The 21243-nt window shown below is 63.8% G+C and overlaps 7 protein-coding genes across 7 annotated transcripts; 3 read left to right on the plus strand and 4 right to left on the minus strand.

The window, feature by feature from the left end:
* Positions 1-712: 712 nt before the first annotated feature.
* On the plus strand, positions 713-1961 carry LOC62_03G004476 (uncharacterized protein; the record flags this gene model as incomplete). Its single annotated transcript, XM_062770994.1, has 2 exons — positions 713-1058; positions 1102-1961. The coding sequence occupies 2 exons, from the start codon at positions 713-715 to the stop codon at positions 1959-1961; spliced, it is 1206 nt and encodes a 401-aa protein (XP_062626978.1).
* Positions 1962-2331: 370 nt separating this feature from the next.
* On the minus strand, positions 2332-5069 carry aldA_5 (Aldehyde dehydrogenase). The gene is made up of 2 exons (XM_062770995.1): positions 4625-5069; positions 2332-3858 (listed from the first exon to the last, which is right to left on the minus strand). Exons 1-2 carry the CDS (start codon positions 4750-4752, stop codon positions 2460-2462), a joined length of 1527 nt encoding a protein of 508 aa, XP_062626979.1. The 5' UTR covers positions 4753-5069; the 3' UTR covers positions 2332-2459.
* A 3995-nt stretch (positions 5070-9064) lies between these two features.
* On the minus strand, positions 9065-9791 carry LOC62_03G004478 (uncharacterized protein). Its single transcript, XM_062770996.1, has 3 exons — positions 9487-9791; positions 9314-9389; positions 9065-9273 (listed from the first exon to the last, which is right to left on the minus strand). Exons 1-3 carry the CDS (start codon positions 9770-9772, stop codon positions 9186-9188), a joined length of 450 nt encoding a protein of 149 aa, XP_062626980.1. The 5' UTR covers positions 9773-9791; the 3' UTR covers positions 9065-9185.
* Positions 9792-11350: 1559 nt separating this feature from the next.
* Positions 11351-13334, minus strand: LOC62_03G004479 (uncharacterized protein; the record flags this gene model as incomplete). The annotated part of the gene is made up of 2 exons (XM_062770997.1): positions 11351-11894; positions 11946-13334. The coding sequence occupies 2 exons, from the start codon at positions 13332-13334 to the stop codon at positions 11613-11615; spliced, it is 1671 nt and encodes a 556-aa protein (XP_062626981.1). The 3' UTR covers positions 11351-11612.
* A 513-nt stretch (positions 13335-13847) lies between these two features.
* On the minus strand, positions 13848-15979 carry bio2 (Biotin synthase). Its single transcript, XM_062770998.1, has 4 exons — positions 15700-15979; positions 14978-15044; positions 14701-14937; positions 13848-14570 (listed from the first exon to the last, which is right to left on the minus strand). The coding sequence occupies exons 1-4, from the start codon at positions 15913-15915 to the stop codon at positions 13936-13938; spliced, it is 1155 nt and encodes a 384-aa protein (XP_062626982.1). The 5' UTR covers positions 15916-15979; the 3' UTR covers positions 13848-13935.
* Positions 15980-17095: 1116 nt separating this feature from the next.
* On the plus strand, positions 17096-18793 carry SPCC1529.01 (putative transporter; the record flags this gene model as incomplete). Its single annotated transcript, XM_062770999.1, has 5 exons — positions 17096-17257; positions 17306-17562; positions 17613-18055; positions 18092-18494; positions 18541-18793. The coding sequence occupies 5 exons, from the start codon at positions 17096-17098 to the stop codon at positions 18791-18793; spliced, it is 1518 nt and encodes a 505-aa protein (XP_062626983.1).
* A 301-nt stretch (positions 18794-19094) lies between these two features.
* tim44 (Mitochondrial import inner membrane translocase subunit tim44) lies at positions 19095-20908 on the plus strand. The gene is made up of 4 exons (XM_062771000.1): positions 19095-19555; positions 19619-19974; positions 20074-20707; positions 20760-20908. Exons 1-4 carry the CDS (start codon positions 19148-19150, stop codon positions 20790-20792), a joined length of 1431 nt encoding a protein of 476 aa, XP_062626984.1. The 5' UTR covers positions 19095-19147; the 3' UTR covers positions 20793-20908.
* The last annotated feature ends 335 nt before the right edge of the window (positions 20909-21243 follow it).

The raw sequence follows: 21243 nt of genomic DNA on the forward strand, positions 1-21243 counted from the left end.
TATCAGCCGGAACATGGCACATCTGGTGACCCAAATTGCGACTTTCCGATATCCGAGAGCGAGTTGGAGCAAGCTCAAGCGCACGCAATCGCTGCGCGCAGGCTGGCTGCGACACAAGCCTACTCGTCGTCGTCCATGCACGCTGCGGCAGACGCTTGCTCGTCGGCGTCTCGTCATGCAGTACCGCGCTGCGGCGTAGCGAGCGAATGTCGGAACGCCGAATGGTCATGTTAAACGACGTTGTTCGGGAAAAGAACGGATAATCGCCCGCCCGTGCCTGCGCAGTCGTGGATCGTCGCCATGTATTTGCGCAGACGCCAAGAGATGCGCCGGGGCAATGGACGTGGTGTGAGTGGCTCGTTTATGTGCTGCTGCTGCGAGTGTGTGCACTGCGCAGACGTGAAGAGTAGAGGCCTGGGCCCAGCGGGGCCGGCACGCCGGGCCGTGTGTGTGCACAGTCAGTCGGCTCCACTACCACCCGACCGATCGATTGACGACACTGGATATCAACTGCGAGATCTGCTCCATTCCGACGGCTCGAGTCGGTTGGCTCACACCAACTTGCAAGACACCGAGTGACCGACTTGACCAACTAACGCGACTGCGAGCTGTGCCAAGCCGCCGCACTACGATGCATCCTCCGCAGCGCGCGAGAAAGGTATAAGACAGCCGCGGTTCGGGGGTGGGTAGTTCGAGCCAAGCCCAAGCCAACATGAAGCTCCTCCTCCCGCTCCTCCTCGCCGCCCTCGCAACCGCCCACCCAGGCGAAGACCACACCCACGAAGCGGCCGAGCGGGCGGCGCAGCTCGCCGTGGTCGGCCGCCGCTCCTTGGCACACTGTGCGGCTCAGCTCCAGTCCCGTGGGGTAGCCGCCGCGAACGCCGCGCGCCGGGCCGCCCTCGCCCGCCGACACGCACGGCGCCGCGACCTCGCGTCCGTGCTTGCGACATCGCACAAGTCGAACCTTACCGGCGTCACAGCCAACACCAACGCCAGTACGCTCTTCGAGGGCAAGAACACTTGTATCCTCGCGCCCGAGGTGACCGAGGGGCCGTACTGTGGGTGCCATGGAACGGGGCAAGAGAGCTGACCCGGCGCCAGACGTCACCGGCGAACTGGTCCGCTCCGACATCACCGAGTCGCAGCCCGGCGTGCCGCTGCACCTCGACATCCAAGTGATCGACACGAACACGTGCGCGCCGCTGTCCGGCGTCGCTCTGGACTTCTGGCACTGTAACGCGACCGGCGTTTACTCTGGCGTCGTGGCGAATGGTAACGGCAACAGCGCCGACATCGCCAACCTCAACGCGACGTTCCTGCGCGGGATCCAGGCGACGGACGCCGACGGCGTCGCGGCGTTCAGCACCATCGTGCCGGGCCACTATACCGGCCGGACGACGCACATCCACGTGCTCGCGCACGCGCCAGGCCAGTGGAGCCTGCAGGCGAACAACACGATCAGCGGCGGCGCCAGCGCCGCACACGTCGGCCAGATCTTCTTCGACCAGGACCTCTTGACAGACGTGTACAAGCTCTCGCCGTACAGCGCCTCCACGCAGACCCTCACGACCAACGCGGACGACAGCATCATGGCGCAGGAGGCCGCCGGGGTCGACCCCGTCATCGAGTACGTCCTGCTCGGCGAGTCGCTGTCCGACGGGCTGTTCGGCTGGATCGCTGTGGGCATCAACGGGACGGCGAGTAAGAGCGTCCAGGCGGCCGCTACGCATGGAGCTGGTGGCGGCGTCGCGAACTCTGGCGGCGGGCGCGGCGGTGGTGGTGGTGGTGGGCCGGGGGGTGCGCCGCCCGGTGCCTCGGGCGCGAGCAACACCGGCGCTGCGGCTGGCAGCGGCACGGCGAGCGGGGCTGGTGCGAGCGCCGCCGCCGCCACGACTGGCTCGACTTCCGGCGCGACGACAGGTCCCACTGCTGGTAGGTGCCGCCCCGAGACTCCTGCCTGACGCTAGCGTCATCGCTTCTCCTCCTCGCGCTGGTCGCCGCGCTGCCGTTTGCCACTATCCGCGTCGCGGGGCTGTGATTGTAGTGTAGTTGCAATGAAATGAATTGAGTCTTGTGTTGTGGCATGCGCGTGGCAATGGCGAGGGCTGAGGCGCGGTCGTTGGAATGAACGGTCGTGGTACTGCGGCCGCCCAAGGGCGTCACTGTCAGCTCAGTACGAGAGCAACCCAGTCGGGGTGCGGTGTCGCAACGAGGCCCCCACATCCCTTCACCAACTGCCACACACACCATCAGTCAGCACTGCGACTGTCACTTGGCCTGCTCCTTGGCCCCCTCTCTCGCATTGCCTGTGGCAATGCTCGTGGCTCGTGGTGTGATGAAACTGCTGCTGCATACTACTACTACTACTACTCCTACGACTACTCCTTTTACTACTGCTGAGACAAACCAGAGACTGCCTGAATACTACACACAAGCGCACCGCTGCACTAGACTGGCGCTTACTCGGTGACGAAGCCGACGTAGGGGGTGAGGCGGACGTGGACGGCCTTGATCTCGGTGTAGTTCTCGAGGGCGTACTCGCCGAGCTCACGGCCGAGACCCGACGACTTGTAGCCACCGAAGGGAACCTGCGAGTGGAGCTCGTTGAAGCAGTTGACCCAGACGGTACCGGCGTGGAGCTTGTTGGCGACACGGTGGCCCTTGGTGATGTTCTGGGTGAAGACACCGGCAGAGAGACCGTAGACGTTGTCGTTGGCGAGCTTGATGACCTCCTCCTCAGTGTCGAAGACGGCGGCGACGATGACGGGGCCGAAGATCTCCTCCTCGACAATCTTCATGCCCTTCTTGCCGCCCGAGAAGATGGTGGGCTCAATGAAGAAGCCGGTCTTGCCCGAGCGAGCACCACCGGTGATGACCTGAGCACCCTCCTGCTTGCCGCACTCGATGTAGTTCATGATGCGGTCGTACTGGGTCTGCGAGACCTGGGGGCCCTGGAAGGTGTCCTGGCCGAAGGGGTCGCCGACCTTGATCTTCTGGGCGACCTTGACGAAGCGCTCCATGAAGGCGTCGTAGATGCCACGCTGAACGTAGAGACGCGAACCGGCGCAGCAGGTCTGGCCGTGGTTGAAGAAGATACCCTGGGCGGCGTACTTGACGGCGTCGGCGAGGTTGGCGTCGTCGAAGATGATGTTGGCACCCTTGCCACCGAGCTCGAGGGTAACCTTCTTGAGGTTGGACTTGGCAGCCTCCTCGAGGACCTTGCGGCCGACGGCGGTCGAGCCAGTGAAGGCGACCTTGTCAACCTTGTCCGACGACGAGAGGGCGTTGCCGACAGTGGCACCGTAACCGTTGACGACGTTGACGACACCGTCGGGGAAGCCAGCCTCCTTGATGAGCTTGGTCATGTACTGAGCAGTGAGGGGAGTAAGCTCGGAGGGCTTGATGACGATGGTGCAGCCGACAGCGAGAGCCGGGGCGAGCTTCCAGGCGAACATGAGGAGGGGGAAGTTCCAGGGGATGATCTGGCCGGCGACACCGACGGGCTCGTGGCGGGTGTAGATGAGCTTGCCGTCCGAGGTCTCAATGACCTTGCCGTGGATCTTGTCGGCCCATCCGGCGTAGTAGCGGAAGCAGCCAGCGGCCTCGGGGGCGTCGAAGAGCGAAGCGGCGGCGTACGTCTTGCCGTTGTCGAGGGCCTCGAGCGAAGCAAGGATGGGGATGTCACGGTCCATCAAGTCGGCGAGCTTGAGGAGGAGCTTGCCACGCTCAAAGCCGGGGACGTTGAGGCCCCACTTGGTGTCGTAAGCCTTGCGGGCAGCGTCGAGGGCACGGTCGACATCGGCGGGGAGACCCTCAGGGAGGTCAACGAGCTTCTCGCCGGTGGTGGGGTTGACGACACTGGAGTGGAGGTTAGTAACTGTAACCGATACACGTTCCGAGGCAAGCGAAGGTGCAAGTGGAGGTGGCTATGGGTGTGTGGAATAGGCGATGTGAAGTAGCCATGTAGGCGATGTGGATAGGCGAGTGAACCGGAGCGGTTTCAATCTACCACCGTGACGTGATCAGGGCGGAAGTGTCGAGGGGTGCGGTTTAAGGCCGAGGCGGGAATGGCAGCCAGGTTTGCCACTGGCCGGCGGCTGTGGTTCCGATGCGGCTAAAGCTGCGGGGGGCCAAATACGCCCAAGAACGCGCCACCGCCCAGCAATTGCACTTCCCGATATCTTTGCCAGTCATCGGAACAATTGCTTGTTCCGAGGCCGACTGGTGCCCCAAAGAACCCCCCCAGTGTACGCCAAAAGCGCACGGTGCATCGTCACCGCGTCACGAGCCGCTGGTGTGCACGCGTGCGTGCACCTCAGCTGACCTCGCCAACGCCGCCGCCAAGGCAAAAAGGCCTATGCACTGGCAAAACCATTCGCACCCGTTTCGCTGCCCCGCAGTCGGCGACAAGCGACTGCCCTATCATCTTCGCCAAACTCGCCACCACCGTAGATGACGACGGTGACAACGGTGCGAGTGCGAGGAATGATGACAGATCATGTCCGAATGATGGTGAAGTGATGCGCCGAGATAGCACAGAGCACAGGCAAAGTGTGTGCGTGTGTTTGTGGATGTGATGGGAAGGAAAGAACAAGAGAAGACGCTGGTAGCAACGAAGACTCACGGGATCGTCTTGGCGTTCTTGTCGACCGAGACCGAGTACTTGCCGTCAATGTAGAGGCCAAGGGGGACCTCGACGGTGCCCTTGTAGCCGGCGTGGTCAAAGGTGTGGGTGAAGGTGGGAGCAGCCATTGTAGTAGTAGTAGGTGTTTTGGTTGTCTGATGAAGAGAAGAGAGGATGTGGCCGGTATGTCGGTCTTCTTATAGCTTGTCGTCAAGAGCTGCCTGCTAGCTGTATCTGTCGCCGGCGGGGCAAATGGAAATGGGGCTTCAGGGTCTCGGTGGGGTGTGGACGACTTGCGGTTGCCTCGGTGGACCCCTGGCTAGGCCAACCGAGCGAGCGCGAGACGCGGACGACACACTGGGCACGGTTATTCACTTTTGCGACAGTCGCATCGACGCGAGGACCCGAGAGAGGCCACGACCTTGATGGACGGCTGGCGAGTCAGGTGGCTCCAAGCCTGCCCGTCCGCACAAATGCCCAATACCTAGCCGGTTGCCGAGCCAACCACGGACCGATCTTCTGGGGAAATGAGGCGATACGGTGCGCGACGCGGGGCAGCCAACATGTCGGCACACTCCGGCAATGCGGCAGGCGGCTGGCGCGCTGGGCGAGGCTGCGCGACAAAGGGCGAGGATTGGCAGTCGAGGCCAAGGTATCGGGTGGTTGGGGGGAGGGAGTGATTGTGTCAGGTCAGGGAAGGTCGGGCGCGGGGGCGGCAGGTAGGCAGGCATAGTGGGTGTGTGAACGACGACGACGCGGGGGAGGGAGGGGGGGCGGGCACGGCACGTCGCTGTGCGTTGTGGGCGTCACTCTAGCTGCTGCTACCTGCCTGCTGCCCTGGCCACCGCCGCCTCCTCCGCCGTGGTGTGGACTCTGTCCGCCTGAGCGTTGGCCAGCCCGAGCCAGCCCTTTGCGCCTGAAGCCCTGCCGTGTTCCGGGTGTTCGATATGTTGCGCCGTGGGGACCCGGGTGGAGGGGGGGCCATTTTGGCCATCTGGGCACCGGTAAACCTCTCTAACCGGTCAAACGCACCCGAGGGCCACGTCGCTGAGATGCGAACAGACCCGCACAGACTGACGCACGGCCCGCCTGGCCGCCGCCGCCGCCTTGGTTTCAGTGGGTTTGCCATCCCCCCCCACCGACACACTTCCTCTGGTTCCTTAGCAATTTCCAAGCCAGCCTTGCCCTGCTCATTATTCAGGGGGGAGGCGGAAATAAAATGCGGCATCTTCTCGGTGATCACGTGACAAAATCCACCGCTTGCCGCTTTGCATGCACCGAGGTGTGCTTGTTGACAGTGTGTGCAGCCAGCCAATGCAGCCAAGTCGACCCAACAACCCAACCACCCCGCTACATTGGAAAAATCCGGCGGGCCACCTCCACCGCAGACGTCCACGGCCAAGATGGACCAGGTAAGTGTGGTACCGCAGTGCCGCTGAGCCGCGCCCCCGCACTTCCTATCGCCCGACAACATCTGACTCATCAGCAGGACGCATTCCGCTCGCTGCTGTCCAAGGGGGAAGGCACCTCGTCATCATCGTCCTCGCGACGCGGTGTCCTGGGCGGACCACCTCCGAAGCGGGGATGGGGGCTCAAGCCCAGAGAAGGGTGAGCGCTGCGGGCCGATGTACCGACGACACAGTGATTACTAACACGTGCTGCTGCAGCTACGAGCCCAAGCCCGCAGAGTCCTCAGATTCCAAGCCAATGTTTGCTCCACGTTCGCATCACAAGAAAGTTACCGATGATAGGTACAAGGACCGAGCTGCACTCCGTCGCCAAGGAGGAGATTCCGAGTACAAGCATGTGAGTGAGCTGGTCCTTAGCGAGAGGAGGAGGTGGAGGGAGGGCGTTCGGCTAACGCTCGGCATAGGTAGAAGAGCTGCATGCTGAATTTGAGCGAAGGAAAGCCGAAGCTGGCGACGATGCCGACAAGGTTGGTCACGCTCCCCATCTTAACCTCGCTGACAGACAAGTTGGCGCAGGTCGAGAAGACTCGGGCATACCTCGGTGGCGATGCCGAGCACTCGGTTTTGGTCAAGGGGCTCGACTTTGCTCTGCTTGCACAGCGCAAGGCTGAGCTCGAGCGTGAGAAGGCATCAGAGATGGATGATGAACTGGATGAGCTGTCGCATACCATTGGGGGTCAGCACGGCGGCCCAGGGGACAAGGGCAAGGAGGTCGCTCCGCCGGAGAAGCTCTCCAACAAGGTGAGTGTTGTCACGGCGTGTCAGAGTTGACCTTGTCAGTTCAAGTCCATCGGCCAGAGGAACGCAGAGGCTGCCGCTGCCAAGCTCGAGAAGAAGGCGAAGAAGAAGAAGAAAAAGGCCGCCGCCGCCGCCGTTGTCGCAGAGCCGGCGGCAGAGGCAGCACCGACCGCTGCAGCCGCACGTCGCTCGCCATCGCCCGTGCCAGCCCCGAAACCCAAGGCTCCGGCACCACCACCCGTGCCCGAGTTTGACGACGACGAGGACATCTTTGGCGATGTCGGGACGTACGACTTGAATGCTGCGCGCGGGCCCGACGACGATGATGACGACGACGAGAGCGATGAGGAAGCGATGAGCGTTGACGGGCGCGATGACACTGGTCGTCAGTCACGATCGCTCTCCCGTTCGCCTCGCCGCGACTCACCTCGTCGAGACCGATCACGGTCGTGGTCGCCAGATCGCCGTGATCGCAGCCGTTCTCGCGATCGCGACTACCGTGATCGCCGCGACCGCGATTACCGAGACTACCGCGACCGCTCGCGTTCACGTTCCCGAGACCGCGACTATCGTGATCGCCGCCGTGACCACTCTCGTGACTACCGCTCTCGCTCGCGCTCTGTCGACCGCTACTCACGACGTGGTGACTACGATGACAATCGCAACAACCGTGGACAGCATGAGTCAGATTATCGCAAAGATAGGCATAGCCGACCAGCCGAACGCGACAGGCACGTCGACACGCGTCACCGTGACCGTTACGATGACTACAGAGGCCGTCGGGAGGACTCGGGCTCGCCACGATACGACAGGCATCGTGATCGAGGTGACATGTACCCTTCGCAATCCTCGGCCAGGGCAGCCGGTGGTTCAAGTGGCCGCCACTCGGAACGCTCGCGTTCCCCTCCTCGTGGGTCCGAGCGGCGGCATGCTGGTTACTCCCCCTCGACGCCTCGGATCTCGCGAGCAGCGGCTCGCGCGCGCTCGCGTTCGCCGACGCCACTGCTGCAGCAGCGCCTGCCCTTCTCACGTTCTCCCACGCCCGAATCGGACGAGGACGAAGGGCCCGTTACGCGCCTACAGCCTCTGGCATCAAGTGCAATTACTGATCTGCGTGGCTTCCTCGACGCCGACGAGGCCGGGGCCAAGGACGACGCCCGCAGGCTGAAGAAGGCGCGTTGGCGTGCCCAGCAAGGCTTGTCTGTCCAAGACGGTGTCGACCCTGAGAGTCTCAAAAAGGACGCCAACGACAAGCAAAAGGCGAACCGTGACTATGTGCTGGTCATGAACAAGGTCAAGAAGGGCGAGGGGGCGGGGGAGTAGTAAGCAGGCTGTTGTGCAGTCTGCCGAGGCGGCACAGGCGGGCCGAGGTGCGGGGCACGCGGGGGTGGGGGACGCACATGCATTTCATTCGCAGAGCTGCACGCTCCTCGGGCGATAGTAAAAGTCAGAGTTGCAGCATTGCCCTGAAAGCATCGGAACAGCAACAGTGATTCAGGAACACTTGATGAGCAAGGCGAGGCAAGGCATCGGATCGCGAAGCAAAAGTCGCCTCGAAGGACCGGTTAAGACTTGGCCCGGGACTGAAACGACACGCAGCCTCAGCCAGCCGCTTGGTTCGCCAACAAGATGCTGCCAGTGAATCGAGGCGGCGGAAGACGGCGGCGGCGGCGTCGTAACGCACGCCGGGGCGTCGCATAAACCAATCTCTGGGCCGGCGAGCGATCGTCGAGATAATAGTGGGGTTTGTGGAGTTTTGGGGAGACGAGTGCCTGTAAAGCTGGGCCGCAGAGCACACTGAGCTCGAGAACGCGAGAACGCTGGTTGGCCATGCGGCGGCCCTCGGCTGCCGACACACCAGCCAACACTTCCACCCAACAACGCATTGCACTATCCTTGAGACGTGAGACGTGAGCATTCGCTAAACGTGCAGACCACGAGCACACCACGTGCACCACCGCGCGAGGACGCGATGAAGAGATTGATTGAGATTGGACGTGCAACAGGCTGCCAGCGGCCGCCGAGTTCTGCCAGAACCCCCACCAGCCAGCATCCAAGCGATTCCACACCAAAATAGTTCTGCCTGCAACACGACCTCCACAATCCAATAACATTGACTCCTTTGCTGAATGTTTCTCCGCCGCAGTGGACATCGAGAGCAATGGGGAGGAAAAGAAATTTTCGTGAGTAGGAAGGGGAGGGGGTGTTGGGGAGGGGGTGTTGGGGAGGGGGTGTTGGGGAGGGGGAGGGGGAGGTAGAGGGCGAGATACCCAGGCGACGAGGAGGCGAGAGTCCCAGTGGCAGCGCAAACGCCGGCACCGTCACCGACAGCGACCCCGCTCACTCGCACCCCCCTACGCGTCAAACACCCAGCCGGCCTCGAGCAGCTCGGCCTTGGCCCCCGCGAGCGTGTCGCGCGTGACGAGAACGTAGTCGGTGTCCCTGGGCGATGTCAGTTAACCTCGGGCTGGAGTGCACTCACCACGTCGAGATGGCGAAGATGGAGATCTTGGCGTCCTTGAGCACCTGCGAGAGCTGCGAGAGGACGCCGACCATGTCTGGGGGAGGGGTTAGCGGGCGTCTTCTTCTTCGAGTGTCTGCCTTGCTCGCTCGCCCGCTCGTCGGCAAGCCGACTCGCTCAAGGTCGCAACTCACGGTGCTCGAGCGGCCCGGCAATCTTGAGCGCGGCCCAAGGCCCGCCGAGCTGCTCGGCCTTGCCGAGCGCGGCCTCGGTCGCCGCCTTGTCGGCCACGACGGACACCTCGTCCTTGGTGCGCGTGACGCTGACGAACGCGTCCCCGGCGTCGAGGAAGGCCGAGGGGACCGCGTGGCCGCGAGGGAAGCGGTGCACGAAGAGCGCGTCGGGGAGCACGGAGAGGTGCAGCGCCGGGTGCTTGAGGTCGAGGGTGTAGGTGCCCTTTGGCTGGGGTTCGGATGGCATTGTGGGGGGTTGGGGGATGGGAGTCAGGTGAGGAGGAGGATGAGATGCTGAGGAACTGTATTTATAGTGGGGGGGTGGGAGTAAGATGGGTCCACTCACCCACCTCAAGCGACGTCATGTGGTGTCTTGTGGAGACCCCGCAAACATGTCTCTAGTGGCATTGATTGTTGGTGGCCGTCCTGTCAACCGCGGAATGTGGCTACTGGGGTCAGATCTGAGACATGTGGGCTGCAGTGGTGGCAGCACATGGGCCATGCACAGATGAGTAGACTTGACGAAGTGGCAGATGCGTACGAAGAGGAGAAAGAGGACAGAGGCTTGTGGGCTACCCACCGGCGAGATGCGACCCTCGGTCCCCCGTCCCTCAATCCCTGGTGCGCCCGTTATCGATATCTGTCAGCCAGTGTTCTCAGACAATAAGTGCGCTGTATGTGACCTCAGCTGCGGGCACACTGTATATGAAGCCAATACCGAAGCCCTTTCGCCTCCACGTCCAGCTCGGCCGGCCACCTTTGCCGTGCGCGCCGCTTGCATATGCGCCAGCGCCAGCATGGCCACCGCGGACCCGCATTTCACCGTCCAGCGAGTTAGTTGCTGTCCGCGCCGTAGAATTATGCCAGTTCATCTCCGGAAGTCGGCTCGTCTGGGGGAGGTCGAGCATGGACTGTGCTTGCAGGAGGCGTACGCCGCGCTCCATACACATTGACATCAGTGCCACTGCACTACCGCTCACGCTGTGGTCGTTCTATCCCATGGCGTCCACGAACATGCCGAGGGCCGACTCGACGACCGAGCCTCGCCTGCCTGGCGTATACCACCCGCCCGTAGGATGCACCATGTACCGTTCTCGACGGCGCACCCTCTGACTGAAAGAGACCGCCCTGCTACTCGCTTGAGCAGATGCCATATGCGCAGTGGAGATGTCGATGGGATCTCGTGGCGTCGACGTTCCAGGTTTTTGATACAGCGCGGCATGCTTGCAGCACGCCGCGAACCTCTGGGGCTGATACACAGGCCGATGTGCCGCCAGCCTGCTTGTGTCGCTTCACACCACAGCGACTGTGTGAACGAATCTTAACCAGGGGTTTGGGGTCGTGTAACCTGTGATGCCACAATACCTCGCCAGAACCACCTGTGCCAGTCCTCGATATGCCGCTCATCACACCTTCCTCCAGCCAGCGCCGAGCCCGACGCCGACGTTATCTCGACGCCGCGCCGAGACCAGCCAGAGCCGGCTATCCCATCTACCCGCCACACCACCACCCCACACTCCGAAATGGACCCCCACACCCCCGCAACGCAGCCACCTCGTCGCCGTCCTGAGCGCAGCCCTAGCTACCCTATCCGCGGCCCTCGCGACCCTCGACACTTCCCTCGCTGCCCTCGGACGCGTCCCTACCCACCCTACTCGGCATCTGGGAATGAGTGTCCGGAAAGGACATGGCGACTTTCCGGACCGGCGCGCCGCTGCCACTGGCCCGTGTCCGCTGCCTCGGTGCGCCGGTATATCGGCGGCCCGATTCCTCGGCCCCGTCGAGCCATACGCCGCGCACACGCACGCACACACGCACAATCACAAGCATGACATCTGGTATCAAAAGTAGTATGTATGTATCAAGCCGACAGACCGGCACGGTGAAGCATTATGCCGAGGGCGGTGGAGGCGGTCGGCGCGGTGTCGTGTCGGTGTCCCGCGCCGCGCCGCTGTATCCGTCTCCTCGCCACCCCCCGCGTTACACGTTGTAGTACACTCCCCATTATGGAAGAGGCTGCAGCTGTACTGCGCCTAGACGAGCCGCGGCGCAAGGCTCGCTCGCTCGCTCGCGGCTCACGTTGCCGCCTAGTAGCGCCTGCGGCCAGAACCAACAGGACGCCAGTCGATGGCCTTACCGCCTGCGCGCTGCGCTGCGCGGAGGGGACGCACGAGGCCGCCGAGCTGCTGGGCGCGCGAGCCGTCCGGGTCGTTGGCAGGGTTGTAGAAGTAGTGCGGGAGGAGCGGGCGGCCGCTCGAGTCCTTGCCGTTGCGCGAGACCTTGCCGAACATGGCGTTGGACTCGAGCTCCTTGTCGGCCCAGGCGGACCAGACCGCCTCGGAGCCGTGTTCGCGCAGTGATGGCTGGGACTGGGGTGGACGTTAGCGGGAAACATCGTCGTCTATCAACGCGCTACTCACCTCAAGGAGCGACTTGACGAGATCAGGAAGTGACAGCTTGGACGAGCCGGAGAAGACGACAGTGGAAGCAAGCAGGGCCGCGAGGTCGAGGCCTTCGGGGAAGGGCGGGAGCTCGAGCGGCGGGGTCGAAGGGCGCGACTTTGGTGTGCCGGCACGCGGCGTGTGGGTAGCGGCGACGAGCTCGGTCTTGACGGCGATCTGCGCAGCGGAGGGGGTGGACGGCGAGCCGCGCGGCGTCGCGGGCTTGGAGCGGGGGTGGGAGCGGGGCGAGGCGGTCGCCGAGCCGGGGCGCGAGCCTGCCGTCGTCGCGAGGGCGGGCGAGACGAGCGCCGCAGGCACAGCCGAGGCGGGGGGCACGCGGATGGGCGGGAGCAGGCCGAACACGGTCGTGTCGGGCTCTGACAGCGGCGAGCTCGAGCGCGAGAAGAGCACGGCGGGCGGGCGCGGCGTGCCTGCGCGCTGCTGGCGACGAGCCTCAGCCTCGGCGCCGGCCTCGTCCTCCTCGTCCTCCTCGCTCTCGCTCGCGCTGTCCTCGACCGGCGCGAGGGGGGGCGACGAGGGGGGTAACGAGAGGGGGCTCGCCGCGCGGTCGACCTCCTCGGGCGTGAACAGGCGCTCGCGGTCGTTCTCCTCGTCCGTGTCAACCCTAACCGCGACGCTGGCGCCGTAAAAGTCGATCTCGAGCTTGTCGGTCGGCGAGAACGTCGCCACCTGGCCAGCGAGCAGGCGGCGGTGCTTCCCGACTGGGCTGGTGCGCACGCGCACGCCGTTCTGGCCAAGCACAAGCAGGCGGACCGTCTTGCCGCCGTCTGCGAGCTCGACGGCCGCGTGCATGCGGGACGCGTGCCGCGCGCCACGGTCGAGCACGACGACGCGCACGTCGTTGTCCTCCTCGGTCAGGTGGGTGCGCAGCGCCTCGGGGATGGACGTCAGCTGCATCGTCGGCGGCGCGGCGCGCGTGTGGTGCCGGCCAAAGATGAGCGTCGTGCCCTGCTCGAGCAGGGCGTCCGTGTGCGAGTGCGTCGCCGAGCGGACGAGCAGGACATAGTGCTTGCCTTTGGGTTTGCGGCGGATAGGCGACGAGCGGCGCGGCGACGACGAGGCCGCGACCGTCGACGTAGAGGGCGTCGGCGGGGCCGTGAGGCGCACAGGCAGCGCCGGGATCTTGAACTTGAGCGACACGGGCCCGGCGCCGTCGCTCGACGGCTCAGCGGCGCCAGACGACGGCTGCGGGGTCAACAGCGCACGTTGATGTTCCGCGCGCGGCTTCTTGGCCGCCGCGGCGGGCGCGAGCGCGGTGCCCGTCGACACGCGCTTCTTGTTGGCGAGCACGTTGACCTTTGCCTCGCCGAGCGGGGCGCGCGAGAAGAAGCTCATGTCGGACGCCATGGCGGGTGGTGGGTGGGTGGGTGGGGGGTGGATGACGAGGGGATGCTGTGTTAGTGTCGTACGTTACAGGCAGTGCTGGTGGTGGTGGTACTGGTGTCGATGGCCCCCCCTCGTCCCGTGCATCGACGCGACTGTCCTCGCGCCTACCACTCATTTACCACCGCTCACGTCGACGCCTCCAAACTCAGGCGCGTCGTCCAGGCACCGAAATCAACAACGGAACCAAATATCATTGTGTCGAGACTGTTAACGCCGAGGTGGCATCGTGGCACAGTGGCAGTGGGGGCGTGGTGGATGCGAGATGATGATGCAGGGGCTTTGCTTGGGTCGCGTTGACACACAATAGAGACGATAACATTGCTGTGACGTGCCCAGGAAGACATCCGACGACATCTATGTCTGCATGACAGCCAGCCTCTTCACCCAGCCTTCCCCCCCCACCCCACCCCAAGCGCAACCGATCGGATCCTCCCCCACCTCACCCCCCCACCCCCACCTTCTCCACCACGCACATCATCTAACACCGGGGTGCCACCCCTTTTACATGCCTGCTATCTTCTAGATAATTTTATGGTCCTGCTGACGTCCGTATACCACTCGCTTAGGCAGTAGCCTCGGGCTGCTTGCCGGGCTGCTGCGAGGGCACGTCGGTCGACTCGCCGTCCTCAAACGAGCGCATGCCGCGGAGGCCCCAGCGGCCGAGCATGGCCTTGTCCTCGTCCCATGGCGAGCAGGGGGTCGTAAGCATGTTCTCGCCGGTGAAGATGGCGTTGGCGCCGGCCATGAACGCAAGAGCCTGCTCGGCTTCGTTGAACGTGTGGCGACCGGCAGCGAGACGGATGATGGTCTTGGGGAGGACGATACGGGCGGTAGCAATGGTGCGGAGGACGGTCTGGTGCGAAACGGGGTCGTTGCCCTCAAGAGGGGTACCGGGGATAGGGACAAGGGTGTTGACGGGGAACGACTCGGGGTGCTCGTCCATCTGCGAAACCTCCCAGATAAGGCCGACACGGTCCTCGTCCTTCTCACCGAGACCGAGGATACCACCCGAGCAGACCGAAATACCAGCCTCACGAACGGCCTGGATGGTGGTCAGGCGCTCGTCGTAGGTGCGGGTCGTGATGACCTCGGGGTAGAACTCGCGCGACGTGTCGAGGTTGTGGTTGTAGGCGCTCAGGCCGGCCTCCTTGAGGCGGCGGGCCTGGTCGGGACTGAGCATGCCGAGGGTGGTGCAGACTGTCGTGTGTGAGCGGTGACGTCGACACGCGGCTGATTTCGCTAGCGCCTGTGCGAGCGAGATTGACAGAAACCTGTCGCACCCAGGCCTCCTCGCACTCGCTGCGCTCGTGCTCGTGCTTGTACTCACCCTCCATGTCCATGGCGCGGACCTCCTTGACCATGGTCAGGATCTTCTCGAAACCACTCTTCCTGCCAGCAAGGTCACGCCACGCGGCGCCCATGCAGAAACGCGTCGAGCCGTTGGCCTTGGCCTCGCGCGCAGCCTTGAGCACGGGCTCGATGTCGACGAGGCGCGAGGCCTTGGTCGGGGTCGAGTACGACGACGACTGGGAGCAGTACTTGCAGTCCTCGGTACATCCGCCGGCTTTGCACGTCAGCCGCGTCCACAAGCCTGGTGCGCTTACTCTTGATGTTCATGAGCGTGCACAGCTGGATACGCGACGGGTCGTGGTTGAGGCGGTGGACCGAGGCCTGTGGAGGTGTAAGCGACACGGCGGCCCAAGCGATCGCAACCAATGCGAGCGGCCGGATTGCAGCAGCGCGCCGCCGCCAGGGGCAGAGTGGGGGCCGCGGGGGCCGGCGGCGACGCCAGGATCACATGTCGACCCTGCCACGCGGGCTGAGTCACCCGTGTGGTGTGCGGCACGACCACTGGGGTGTTGTGGGATGGTGTTGGCGGTGTCGGCGCTGCGCCGGTGGGCGGGCTCCGACATGCCGGCAAGAGGACCTGGCTGCTGGTGACATGCACTGAGGCTAGCATGCGCACCGCAGCGGCATACACTCGCACTCTCGCCTGCCTTGACGAGCGAGGAAGACGAGGGAAGGTGCACCGGCTCATCGCGGCATAGTGACTCAGCCGCCTGCCCCGCCCAGACTCCGCGATGCCGCCGCGGCGGAAAGTAGTCCAGGTCGCTAGCTACCCGCCGACCAACCATCGCAGGTGGTGGTCAACCAGCGGCTCTGGTCAGCATGCGATGCGTGCAGCTCGCAGCTTGCAGCTTGCGGACTGCGCTTGCTGAGGTCGTCTCCATCGCTGGTCGTGCGAACGCCGACAAACCCGTGCCATCGTCCCCAGCTACCCGCCGACGCCTCGCCCGCTCGCTCGCTCGCTCGTTCAGCCACTCACAGCACGGTAAATCGTCTCCATGAGGGGTGCGTCAAAGATCTTCTGCACCTCGTCGCGCGTCCAGTCGCTGCGGACGGCGCCCTCGGTGGCAGTGCGCACTGGGGCAGCGGGGTGCGGGTCGACAGCGACGGCGTGGCCGCGGGCGTTGCGGAGGGCGGGGGCGAGCGCCTGGGGGCGGCGCGCGAGGGCCGCGAGGGTGCGGGATGCTGCTGCCATTGTGGGGTGGTGTAGAGGGGTGAGAGGTGTGAGGTGGCTGACAGAGACAGAAACAGAACAGAGCAGGACAGGACAGAATGCATCAGGAGTTGCTACCTGGCCGGTGTGCAAGATCCGTTGCCGGGGTGCGGAGTCGGGTGTCGCTGCGGCTCGCCGTGGCGGACAAACTCGAGGTATTTGGGTGGACGGTGGATTGACTTGCACGGTCCGCCTAATCGAAAGCCGGGCAGCCAGCGCGCGCTACGGCGGTGACTCGTGACTACTTTGGTGGGGCACACTTATCTGTGGGGTTTAACATTCCAATCGATTAGGAACGGAAGCAAATGTCTGTCGTCATTGAATCCCATCCCAGTTTGCCAGCGAGCCGTAAGCGACAACCCCCTACAGCCAGTCACAGCGTTCAGCATATCTGCCAAGCACAGTCAGGCCACTAAGCGCCAACACCACCAACACCGGCGGGGGAAGGCGCAAAGTGGCATCGTGAGGCCACCTGCTGCTGCAAGCTATTGAGCGCTAGGCGGAACAGTGGCAGTGCGCTGCCCGGCGTAGAGCACGCACCACGGGCTGTGGTGCGCCGGCACAGTTCCGCTGCCTGGCGCACTGGCTCGCTCGCCAATGAGGATGATGGCGACAGCGGCGGCGCCGACGTTCTTCCGCTCAACTCCAGGCGCCAGGGTTGACGGCCGACTTTCAGTCGGTCGGTCGCAGTGTTCATCTGCGGCGAGTGACTCACGCGAGATGCACGCGAGCAGCGAGGCCATGCCAAGCCTTAAGCAGTTTGGGCAGGAACTGGAAGCTGGAATGGGGGATATCCCTCGTCATCGGCTGTCGGCTTCAACGGCACATACCAGTCGGTGACTCGGGCGAGCCGCCGAACGTAGGCTTATCAGCGAGCACCAGTAGCAACGTCAGCCTCGACGCCGGCGCTAGAGCGCGCGCAGCAGTGACCAGGTCTCTTATGGGCTCTCGCCCACGGCCGCATACAGACCCGACAATCTCGGGCCGGGTGCACCAGAGAACGACATCACCGGGTCTACCGGGCCTGACGACCCACTCGCGGGTTATCACAAAAACAACTCACGACCATGCATGGACTGATTCGGGCAGCATGCTTGGACCCGCTGTGGGCTTGCTATAAGTCTACGCGCGGGCGTGCACGGTAACAGCATGACCCCACCACATGTCGGACACCACGCCAAGCACGAAGAAGGGCGACGGCCACGCCGATGTCGAGTGTTCCGCCGCCACAGCGGCACCCCCGTCCGCCAACCCCGTGTTCGTGGACGTCGGCTATGGCCCGGAAGAGGTTATCATGGTCGCCTGGGCACCGCACGACCCCGACGTACGCATACTGTAGCTTTTACGCCGCAGCCAGCTGACACCCCTGCAGAACCCGTTCAACTGGTCGTCTGCACGCAAAGCCACCACGCTCGCCGTCGCCCTGTTCATCTCGTTCCTCTCCACCGTGATGGCGTCGAGCGTCGGCATCATGGCGCACTGGGGCCCAGAGTGGTTCCATACCTCGCACACGGGGTACATGCTCAGCATTACGACGTACCTCGTGGCCATCGCCTTCACGCCGCTCGTGCTCGCGCCGCTGAGTGAGGTGTTTGGGCGTAACGCCATCTACCAGGTGACGAGTGTGATGTGAGTTAGGTGGAGTTGTGGCTGCTTAGTACCGCTTACACCCGCCCCAGCGCCGCGCTCCTCTTCATACCCCAAGCCCTGTCCCACTCGCTCGCCGGCCTTCTCGTGTCGCGCTTCTTCCAAGGCATAGTGTGCAGCGTCGGCAACTCGATGGTCGGCGGCACCATCGCAGACCTGTACACTGCCCAGCACCGCGGCGTGGCGATGAACGTCTTCACGCTGGCCATCTACGTCGGCCAGGCGGGCGGCGCCGTGTTTGGCTGGGTCGGGATGCGCTGTGGCATCCAGTGGTGCTACGGCATCCAGGGGCTGTGGGCTGCGCTGTCGTGTGTGCTCAACGCGATTGTTCTGCGGGAGACACGCGCAGACGTGATCCTGTCCCGGAGGGCGAGGCGGCTCACGAAGCAGACGGGGGTCAAGTACCTCGCCGCCGCCGACCTGCAGCACGAGAACTTTTGGGCCCTCGTGTCCCAGTCGGCCACGCGCCCGCTCAGTGAGTGCGGCCGTACACCGTCTCCTGACACCCCAGAGTTCCTCTTCACCGAGCCGATCGTCGCCGCCGTCGCGCTGTGGATCGGCTTCTCGTGGGCGACCATCTGGCTCGGGACGTCGTCCACGCTCCTCGTGTTCGGGCAGTACGGCTGGAGCCCGGCGTGGCAGGGCATGTCGCTGCTCATCAACCTCGTCGGCGGGGTGCTGGGCTTTGCGTCCAACTTCCACCAGGAGTGGCTGTACCAGCGTGCGCGGCGGCGCGGCGGAGGCCACGCGCCGCCGGAGGCACGCCTCTACTGGGCCGCGTATGGCGGCCTGCTCTTCCCCGTCGGCATGTTCATCTTCGGGTGGACAGGCCAGCCGCAGTTCCACTGGGCCATCCCGGCGACGTTCCTCGCGCTGTCCATGTGGGGCGTGTACGCAATCTACAGCGCGGTGTTGTGCGTTCGTTGCGTTTCATCGGTTGAAGCCACTGACACACCCCAGCACATACCTCGCCGACGCGTACGAGACCTACTCGAGCTCGGCACAGGCCGCACAGAGCTGTGTGCGTAACCTCTTCTCGGGCCTGTTCCCGCTCTTCGCCAACACAATGTACAAGCGCATGGGATACCCGAAAGCGACGACGACTGTGGCATCGGTCGGGACGCTGCTCTCTGCCGCGCCGGTTCTGCTCATCGTGTACGGTGCGCAGCTGAGAGCACGGAGCAAGGTCGCGAGCGCGCTGACCAAGGGGTAGAGGTGGGTGTGCTGGCATCTAGTGTGTAGAGAGAGCATCCAACATCATTCGGCATCATGCATCGGGTTCATCGGGTCGAGCGCCACACACCACCTCACCACAGCCGCGACGGCCGCGCGGCGGCGACGTCATTGTGTGCCACCTATTCTGTCCCCCCCGTTTAACATTTCGTCCGTTTGATCCGACTCGCATTTTGCTTCCGTCTCGCTCGCTCGTCTGTCGGTCGGCGGTGTGCGGGTCTGACCTGCAGCGGCCAGCGGCTCATTCGGCAAACCAAAGCAAAAGTCGACGGCGCCATCACAAAGTATCCACCACTTTCCACACCGCCGTCCATTAAAACACAACCACACCACCATGAAGCCAAGGGCAGCGAGTCTTCAAGCTCTCCGCGCACCTCTGCAGGGCAGGCGCGCAGCGCTCCCCGCTGTCGCCCGCCCAGCAGGCAGCTTCATGCGTCCGCTGTCGAGCACGTCGGTCCGCCTCAACGAGTCCAAGGAAAAAGCCACCGACGACGCAAAGGACAAGACGGACGACGCTGCCGGCGCCGGCAAGAAGAAGGAGGAGAAGCGCAAGTCGAGCGCCGACGACGACGACCACGGACCGCCCCAGTCGCCGTTCCAGGTCTTCCTCCGCGTGTTTAGGGAAGAGATCCACAAGAACCAGGGCTGGCAGAGCAACGTCAAGCAGCTCCAGGGTGACGTCGACAAGCTCGCCGACTCGGCCGCCATGAAGAAGGCGCGCGACGTGTACGAGCGGACCAGGGTGAGTGGGGAGGGCGAGATACAGAGCTTGCTTGCAGCAACATGGCGGAGCTGACAAGGCCAGATCGCAAACCTCATGAAGGAGAACCCCCGTCTCGCGCAGGCCGCCGCCGACCTCAAGAAGGCCGGTATCTCGATGCAGGACGCGGTGAGCCAGGCGCTCAACGACTCGGAGGTGCTCAAGGCGCTGGCGCGGTACTCGAACTCTGTGAGCGCGTTTGCCGACCGCGCGACGGCCCCGGTGCGCGACACGGCGGCCTACAAGGCGATTGCGTCGTCGTTCGAGGAGGCGTTCGACGATGCTAGCGGTGGCGCGGCCCGCTACGGCGGTTACACGGAGAAGGAGGAGCGACGAAAGCGCCGTGAGGCGCGGTTGTTGAAGGCCGGCAAGACGACCAAGCGTGTCGCCGCCAACCCGGAGTGAGTGGGAGCGAGCGAGCGAGCGAGTCCTTGGCACTCGCCTGGGACTGCGAGCGGGTCATTCGTACCCCCTGGAGACTCGTGACTGACTTTGCTCAGCGCCGGAGAAGCCCTCGTGCTTAGCTCTGAGAAGGAGCCCACGACCTCGCGCCTCCACTGGCTCACCTCGCACCCCACGTACCAGCGCTTGAGGGAAAACTACTACGAGTCCGAGTCGCCCGCTGTCGAGACGCTCCGCTCGGTCACGTCGACAATTGCCGGCTGGTTTGACGAGAACGAGACGGCCAAGGTCATCCGCACGATCCGCGAGATTGACCCCGACTTCAACATTGACGGCTTCACCCGCGAGCTCCGCGAGTACATTGTGCCAGAGGTTGTCGACGCCTACTTGAGTGCGGACCGCGAGTCGCTCAAGCAGTGGTGCGGCGAGGCGACCTTCAACGTGCTCTGGGCTACGATGGGCCAGTACGTCAAGCAGGGCCTCGTGTCCGAGTCGAAGATTATGGACATCAAGCACGTCGACATTGTGTCTGGCAAGCTGCTCGAGAACGACGTGCCCGTGTTTGTCATTTCGTTTGCGTCGCAGGAGGTTCTCCTGTTCAAGAACGCCAAGACGGGCGAGAACGTTGTTGGCGACGAGAACGCCGTCGAGCAGTGCCGCTACGCCATGGTGCTTACGCGTGTCGAGGCCGAGATCGACAACGAGCTCACCAACGGCTGGAAGGTTGTCGAGGTGAGTGATTGGCGTGGGTGTTGTGTGAAAGTGTGCTGACACGCATGTCCAGATGGCTCGCCGCGGCCAGAAGAGCTTCATGTAAGCTTCTAGGGGAAGTATCTAGGCGGGAGGGAGGAGGAGGCGGGGAGGCTCTAGGCACCGAACCGCTGCCTCGAGTAGAGATTGCATCTGCATCATGCACACTGTTCCACTCTGGCAAAAGTGTAGGGGAGGTGTAGTGGTCTGGACAATGTGTCGCACCAGTCTCACTCACCAAGGCGCGCCAGGGATTCCAGCAATCGCCAACTCTTAACCATTGGCAGTGTCCAACCTAATCGTGCGTGATCGAGCGCAGTGCCAGAAATGGCTATAACGGCAGAGCGTGGCCCAAGGATGCAACAGCATGCAGCAGCACCACGGGCCCTTGTGCCGCTGAGAAGTATTTGTGTGTGCCGCCCGCCCACCTCCATAATGCGCCAGGCACTAGTTTCCTAAACCGTCCATGTTGAATGACGTACGCAGACTCCCACTCCGCTCGACTGCTGCCTCTCGCC

This window comes from Vanrija pseudolonga, chromosome 3 (assembly GCF_020906515.1).
Source record: "Vanrija pseudolonga chromosome 3, complete sequence".
NCBI lineage: Eukaryota > Fungi > Basidiomycota > Tremellomycetes > Trichosporonales > Trichosporonaceae > Vanrija > Vanrija pseudolonga.

Coding starts and splice junctions, on each gene's coding strand:
- aldA_5 (XM_062770995.1), bottom strand. CDS start 4,752: ATGGCTGCTCCCACCTTCACCCACACCTTTGACCACGCCGGCTACAAG. Junction 3,859..4,624: donor AAGAACGCCAAGACGATCCC/GTGAGTCTTCGT, acceptor CCTCCACTCCAG/TGTCGTCAACCCCACCACCG.
- bio2 (XM_062770998.1), bottom strand. CDS start 15,915: ATGGCAGCAGCATCCCGCACCCTCGCGGCCCTCGCGCGCCGCCCCCAG. Junction 15,045..15,699: donor TGGAGACGATTTACCGTGCT/GTGAGTGGCTGA, acceptor ACACCTCCACAG/GCCTCGGTCCACCGCCTCAA. Junction 14,938..14,977: donor CACGCTCATGAACATCAAGA/GTAAGCGCACCA, acceptor TGACGTGCAAAG/CCGGCGGATGTACCGAGGAC.
- LOC62_03G004478 (XM_062770996.1), bottom strand. CDS start 9,772: ATGCCATCCGAACCCCAGCCAAAGGGCACCTACACCCTCGACCTCAAG. Junction 9,390..9,486: donor TGCCGGGCCGCTCGAGCACC/GTGAGTTGCGAC, acceptor CCCCTCCCCCAG/ACATGGTCGGCGTCCTCTCG. Junction 9,274..9,313: donor ATCTTCGCCATCTCGACGTG/GTGAGTGCACTC, acceptor GACATCGCCCAG/GGACACCGACTACGTTCTCG.
- tim44 (XM_062771000.1), top strand. CDS start 19,148: ATGAAGCCAAGGGCAGCGAGTCTTCAAGCTCTCCGCGCACCTCTGCAG. Junction 19,975..20,073: donor CGTGTCGCCGCCAACCCGGA/GTGAGTGGGAGC, acceptor GACTTTGCTCAG/CGCCGGAGAAGCCCTCGTGC. Junction 20,708..20,759: donor ACGGCTGGAAGGTTGTCGAG/GTGAGTGATTGG, acceptor ACGCATGTCCAG/ATGGCTCGCCGCGGCCAGAA.